At 38.5% G+C, this 7,316-nt stretch overlaps 1 protein-coding gene across 1 annotated transcript in view; it reads right to left on the bottom strand.

Moving 5' to 3' along the window:
• Nucleotides 1-597: 597 nt before the first annotated feature.
• The window catches only part of LOC134741191 (klarsicht protein), a 357,523-nt gene continuing 350,804 nt past the window's right edge, over nt 598-7,316 (bottom strand). Inside the window, exons 21-26 of the mRNA XM_063673968.1 lie at nt 5,936-6,114; nt 5,486-5,637; nt 4,891-5,089; nt 4,406-4,567; nt 4,074-4,171; nt 598-3,570 (exon numbers count right to left, since the gene is read on the bottom strand). Of these exons, the coding sequence (XP_063530038.1) occupies nt 3,330-3,570; nt 4,074-4,171; nt 4,406-4,567; nt 4,891-5,089; nt 5,486-5,637; nt 5,936-6,114 (1,031 nt within the window). The 3' untranslated portion in view covers nt 598-3,329. The remainder of the gene's footprint in view (nt 3,571-4,073; nt 4,172-4,405; nt 4,568-4,890; nt 5,090-5,485; nt 5,638-5,935; nt 6,115-7,316) is intronic.

The following is a 7,316-nucleotide window of genomic DNA, read 5'->3' as shown; positions in this document are numbered from 1 at the left end:
CGCACGAGCGCTTTTACAATGGATACATGTGTATTTAATTTTATTCACGCGATGGCGGTGGCGCTTTTTATCAAGCGTTGTTGGGTTTTCGACTAAAAGCGTTGCGTCGTTAAATCGAATTTAGCGTGCGGACGGATTCAAGCTCTTTTTAATGCGCGTTGAATAAGACCTCATTCGCACAAAGTAACGTTAACGTCGCCTTAAAACGGTACTTAGTCTGTGCGGAAAAAGAGTCATAGAACGTATTGGTTCCCTTATCCTTGTAATTCCACGACTCTTTCTCTTTCCGTACACTACCTACGCGTATAGGGTATTTGACTGTATTAAAAATAAATTGTTTTACACCATACATGAAATAAATCACCAGAAGATTAATAGAGAAACGTAGACAGCAGTTATTTTTAGACACAATTTCTATTTTAAAACCTGTATAAAACTATAAAGAGTAGGTAATTTGATTGTGACGTCACATGCATTCGATAGTTTTGACAGTTCGAAAAAGAAACTGATTTGACTAGTAGTCAAATACCCTATTGTAGGTGTTTTAAGCCCGATGGAAGTTCCACGGATCGGATAGAGGGACAAGAATAAAAACAATAAAAATCAATTTATTTATTTCATTCCAAAAAGCCAACATGCCACACATTATGCAACCTATTATTATGTTTGCAGCGTATTATTTCCTGAAGGGCAAACCTCTAAATGCACTTTCGTAGCATGCCTATTTTATTTTAATAATTTTAGATAAAGTAATAAAGTATCAAAAGAAATATGACACACTATAGACATACTGCCTTACATTAAATCATAGAAAGCGCAATTATTTAGATTAATTATCTGTGAATTTATGATTACATTTATTGATAAATCCACAGAAAGAGTAGGATAAAACAACCTACTGTCGGCACCCATCCAATCTTATTTTGAGGGATACTTCCTGCAAGAGCTAGGGCTCATGACTGATGATTTGTGGGCCTCTGAAGTGGTGTTTTACTCATGTTAACTCCTAACAGTTGTTCCTCATAGTAAGTTGCGAGTCTGAACTATGCGACGGGTGTATTTTATAACAAACGCGCGCACGCAAAAATGCATGACTGACTTAAAAATCTAAAACAATCAAACACTAATATACTACAATCGTACATAAGGCAGTTTTAAGTGGTATCAAACATTTTAATTCACTCGAGGCGGCATTATACCTTAGCGTTAGTTAACAATTATGTCTTGAAAACTTTAACACAGTAAATTATGTTAAAGGTTTTATATCTATACTACAACTACTGTAGCAAGGCTTATATCCTACTCGAGCTATGCCAATTAATATATTGATACCAAGAATAATTCATTAAGTATTAATTGCTGGAAAAACTTAGGTATTAAAATAAATACCATCATATAAATGAGAAATAACAATCGCACTTTAGAAATATGCAGTCTCTCTATTGCGAAACTGCATATTTTAATAGCAGCTAATTGTAGGCTTTTCAATACATATATAGTTTATAATAACAGTATGGTAGCATACTTGTCGCATATTCATATTTTTATATAATGACAAGTTTTTGTATAAAACAAATTTATAGGTATATGGATTCGAATAATGTATATTTAGATAATTTAGATTTTATTGACTTTAAATAATTATCATTTGAAATAAAATTATTGGTAAAAGAAAAGGAGTGAATTGGTCACACCCTATATTGTAACAACAAAGTATATATATTATACTATAATATAAGTAACAATCACATCATCATATAATGTCAGGCACAGTATATAAAAATACCTATAGCCCAATACATACATATTATGGCATACGTACGTAGTACGTATACGTAACAAGGAATAAAGGAACCAGTGAGTTTACTCAACCGCAATGAGTGAGGTGTTACAGCTTGTATCTGTTTGTTTGTACTGGTATCAGTTCATTTCTCATAAAGGAATAACAGCTACACATAGCTATCTATCTATTGAAGTAAAAATACTGACTTTTAACTCAGTGTTTGAAATAAACCACTGAAGCGTTCATAAAAATACACACAAGGAACTACACAAGTATCCAAGCTCACGTACAGCCAGCAGTCTAAAGTATGTTCCAGGGACTATTTAAAAAAATAGGCTCCACAGCGGCAAATATTTTTGATGACCTATTTCCTCATAGATTGCTGGAGTTGCAGTATTAATTACGCGAAAGATTATAACAGTAATCTAATAAAATGTACTAAATGTAGTATCAATCCTGTCGGCAAAAATTTACATTGTGACTGATTAAACCATTAATGAGTTCCAATTATGACACTTCCATGATATTTGAAGATAAATTCAACATACCTAAAATATTTAAGGTAAATATTAAAAAGTCAGGTTTAATTTTACCTAAACCTATCGGAAAATCGTCAAGTCAGAGTGTCAGTCTTTACTAAGTTTACTAAGGCCACAACTGTGTCAAAAGTACTTATTATAAATACATGTATAAAAGTCACGTCGATATTTAGAATTTAAAATATATAGATACTGTGCAATGTTGCAACTTTGAAAGAAATAAAAGGTAATAGTAATAACATGCAGATCTGAAAAATATTTCGTATCATTGTCGCGGTACATTTTTCTTATTTTTAAGAAATACACTGGTCACACTTAGCGCACTCTCACCTATTTTAAGTAACCTAACAAAAAACTTGTACTAAAATAGGCATGCGACTAAACTAACACAAACTAAGTAAGGTTTGTTATTGTTAGTACATTAAATACTACAGTAACCGTACCTACTACTACTTTGAACTCCATCTGATACAGATGATACTTTTTTTTGGATCACTTCATTAATTTGAACTTTTTTATGCTGTGAGCAAAAAGGAATTTTATGACGAAATTGGTCTCTATTGAATTCCAGTTTGATTAAATAGTGGACCTATGTTATGTTCACTATGTTTACAGTTAAAAGAAATCTTAATTATGAAATCACCAATCAACTACCCATAATTCTCGTAAGTCTCATAACACCTATTTAAGTTTCCTTTTCTTGGCGTATTATTAGTAAAAACCTTCGCATCTCATTCTAAGTCATAGCTTTAAACGTTCTAGTCATTCGAAATGTTAGTAAATTAAAATAAACATATTGCATATGCAATGACGTCAAAGATCAAGTACTTCAAAACTATCCCGTTTCCATCTTACTTTCTTAAAGTATTTCGGGGAACTACCGAAAACGGCACTCATTTCAGAGGTTGAAACTGCCGACAATTTTTTTTAAAAGCGTCAAGCTTTTTTCACGCCCAAATAGTCGCAGCTACATTGTTGCACAGATACAAAAAATTGTAATGTCGCATTCAGACCGGCGGGGGGCCGCGTACGTAACGCAACTGAGGCGTGAGGGTTTGAGCGAGTGAGTTGAGTGCGTCGCAGCAGCGGGGCCGCTCCACCAGCCAGGCGGCCAGCAGCAGCGCCACGAGGCACAGCTGGATGGGCAGCGACGAGCGCAGCACGCGCCACACCCAGCCGCTGCGGGGTGTGTAGTCGGGATCGCCGGATCCAGTTTTCTTACCCATTACGGTACTCACGCTGCGTTCTCTGCAAATAAAACAAAAAGGTAAGTTAAGGCGGTTCCCTGAGCCAGAAGGCGAAAAATCTCCTTATATGATCCTGTTTTTCTAAGAGGCGTTGATATTCGTAGACGTAGAAAAAGTATATAGTAGCTTCCGATACACGAATTATGACACTTCACTCGATACAATTAATTCCCAAAGTAACCTCTAACTCGGACTTTTAATCCAACTTTACTCGGTTATTTATTATGTGATACTATAAACAAAAAAAGAAGAAAAAACAATCTTAACAAATAATAATTTCATAGCTTTCAAATTTCGATATTGTAGGGTAGCGTTTATAAAATAAATAAAAATCGACAAAATTCGATCAAAATTGACACTTGGCGCGCATGATCTTTCCCGTTCTTTCTTGCGAAATGTGACAGAGACAGCGGCAAACCGATGAAACGGCCTTAACATTACGAAGCACTAGGTATTGTAGGGATATGTAACTCGGTTATTTTAGTACAATTTCTAAATACTTACGTTTCCTCGTGGATCTTTAAGTCGGGGATGTTTTGTTCCACCAAAGCACGGCAAGATTCTTGCAATGTTCGCACCTCATTTTCAGTCTGCTCCATGCGCTATAAGGCAAATAATTCAAGTTTAAATAACTTTTCTTCACATAATCTCAATAAGTATTAAAAGCTTAAGATTATGATGGGTTAAGGTATACGATAGTCGAATTATTAAATACGATTATACGATAACACTGCGGGGAGCAAGGCCCGAGCCCGCCATAGGTTGTACACCGTACGTATAAGTAGATGACCAAACATTGACTAACGAAAAAAAAGTTCTGTCCACTGTCGACTCACCTTAGTGATGGCCCTGTGCGCGGGCGAGTTGGGCGCCAGCGCGGCCTGCAGGCGGCGCGCCAGCTCGCGCAGCGTGTGCAGGCGCCGCGCGCGCCCGCCCGCGCCCTCGCTGTCGCCGTCCGATATGCCCGAGTCCGACAGGGAGTCGCAGGTCGACCCACCCTGGGAACAGAACAAAAACATTTCTAACTATTTTATTTATTAAAATCAAGTATAACTTGTTACGCGAATGTAACGTTATTTTCGGAAGTTGTTATTTTTGCTCCAAAAAGGTCTTTTTATCAACGTAATGTCAGTTTTTGATAGAGTTTAATCGTCTTAAGCTGTAAGAAAGAGTTAACGTTAGGTTTACAACTTGGTGGTAACTATTGGGAATAACCCCCATTGAAGCCACGAAGAAAGCGAGATTACCGAATTTGTTAAAGATTTACTGCGTTAATGCCTCAAATACACTTTAACAACGAGTGCAAGCACTAGAAATATACCTTCTTTTTATCCACAAGCGAGGCGGCCAGCTGACGGATCTGCGCGGTGACTTGGCTGTAGTCGTCCCCGGGCCGGTCCCTCAAGGCCTCCAGCGTGGCCAAGTCTCCGCGCAGCGCGCCCTGCAGCTCGCGCAGCGCGCTCTCCCACTCGGCCCACGCGCACACCGCCTTCTCCAGCGAGAGGAGCTCGTTCGACGTGCTGGACAGATGAAAAAAAATTACAGCACAAATAAAATAAAAAAGCTATCTTTATGATCGGATGCTATGTTAAGCCTTATTATCAGTGGAGATTGTGGGCAATCTTAGGCTGATAATTATGCTACTTTTATCTCTAGCCTGAGCATATGGTATTAAAAAAAATTGTCTCTTAATGGAGGATAATATTTATGGAAGTCTATGCATCTTTCGACGAGATAGTGATGAACCACCGTTTCCGGCACCAATCTCCACGCTGTTCAAAACGAACTCGACTTTTTACCATTGAGGCGCCAAGAAAGATATCAATAAGGTAAATATTCAACGGACTGCTGGACATTATTCCACCAAAGCGCCCTTTACTGACACATCTTCAGTAAGGTTTAGGGCGTGGACTCACCGTTGATGCGCGTCTTCCCACAGAGCCAGCAACGCTGCCAGGTCGGCGGCCAGCCCGCTGTCATCGGGTTCGTTCTCGCCGAGCGCCCGCTTTACAGACACTTTTATCTTCAGCATTGACACTTTGCAATCCAACAGGCGCGCCAGGCGGTCCTAGGAAATCAACGGTTACGACTATAGTTAAGTTGGTTTAAACCCGACTACAGAAAAATTTATAATTATTAGGTAATAAAATTATATTTAGAAATAAAATATGGCTTTTTATTACATGCGTTTTAAACGTTAATTTCTTTGGACACACGTTTGACTAAGTACAACACAAAATGTCAAAAACGGCCCTGATTCTATGGACCGTAACTATTTTCAAGTTGATTAGTCGCTGAGCTCACTGGATATCTGTCTTGCATGGCATTCAATTCGAAATTTAGGCAATCAAATGAAGACACCATACCTTTAACTCTTCAATCCTCCTGTTCAGCTGCACCCTGGTGTGCGGCTGCGGGGCGCAGTCCTCGGGCTCGCAGATGTCGAGCAGGTTCTCTCTCAGGGCTGCGACCTCGCGACGCAGGCGGCGGGTGCCGCCGCGCCGACTCGCCGCCGCGCGCAACGCTGACCATCGCGCCGATACCGCTGGTGAGGACATAGCTTTAAAAGTTAGTTATTTTATTCTATAAACAAAGCAAGACTAAGGTAAACTGAGAATAATGAAGCCTATAACTATCTCCATGGACTCGATCTTTTAATTAGTGAAATAATAATACAACTATTTTCATCTCATCACTCTTACAATATTTAATCAGAAATAGGGGTAATCGCTGAATGGCAACTTATAATGGCTTAACATAGGGAGGTTGGACTAACCTTTATAACTTTATTAGGTATTCTAAGGACCACTTGCACCATTCACTAAACCGGGGTTAACCAGTTAAACCTGGAGTTACCATGGTTACCAGTACACTTTGACACTGGGTTAACGGTTTACTCGGTTAACCCCGGGTTAGTGGGATGGTGCAAGTGCAAGTGGCGCTAAGGAAGAGTTTTCATGACACAAATAGCTTGATTAGCCATTTGTAGATATACGTGTACTTACTATACTCTTTGACCTGAAAATTGTCACAAATGACATCCTGCATTGCATGACATTAGCTTACCTACTACACAACGAGGTCAACAAAACGCAACACAACGGTACTATATGACTATGAGTATGACTTATGCACGCCTCTATACGAGTAGGTATGACATCAGTTTTACACAGTTATAATTATATGTTTATATTCTATAGGAGGTAGAGGGTTGACTATCGTTAATCCCCACTCCAGTTATTAATATTATGATCTATTTAAAGCTAAGTATATTTCAAAGTGCCTTAAATTGTTTTCTATGAACAAAGTTGGCATGTAGAGTTTATAAAAGCTCGTTAATTAATGATGCACTCTTAATGAAGTCTAATGCTTTACTAGATAAACAATCCAGAATCAGACGTTAATCGCCCACTTATTCAGAAAACCAAACAAACACGAGACGCTTTATATCTATTCTTGCTACAGTAAAATTAGAGCGCTCTGAATAGAAACGCACACGGAAGCCACCAATGATGACATCCAAAATGATTATTTATGTTTTTGTGTATCACTTCATTTCCCTAAGACACCTGTCACACAACACTTCGCTTTCCCTTGATGTGATGTCACAACGCCATTAGATACAAGTTATAGGCTTGTGAAAGTCCCTTGACATATACTTAGTCGTTTTTACCTTCTTAAGACGTGAGTAGGTACAGTCGCCATCAGATATATCAGAGCGGCCAACGCCTTGACAATAGAGGCGTG

Source organism: Cydia strobilella, chromosome 1 (assembly GCF_947568885.1).
Source record: "Cydia strobilella chromosome 1, ilCydStro3.1, whole genome shotgun sequence".
Classification (NCBI taxonomy): Eukaryota; Metazoa; Arthropoda; class Insecta; order Lepidoptera; family Tortricidae; genus Cydia; species Cydia strobilella.
The sequence above is the reverse complement of the archived record's forward strand: the minus strand, read 5'-3'. Positions and strand labels throughout refer to the sequence as shown.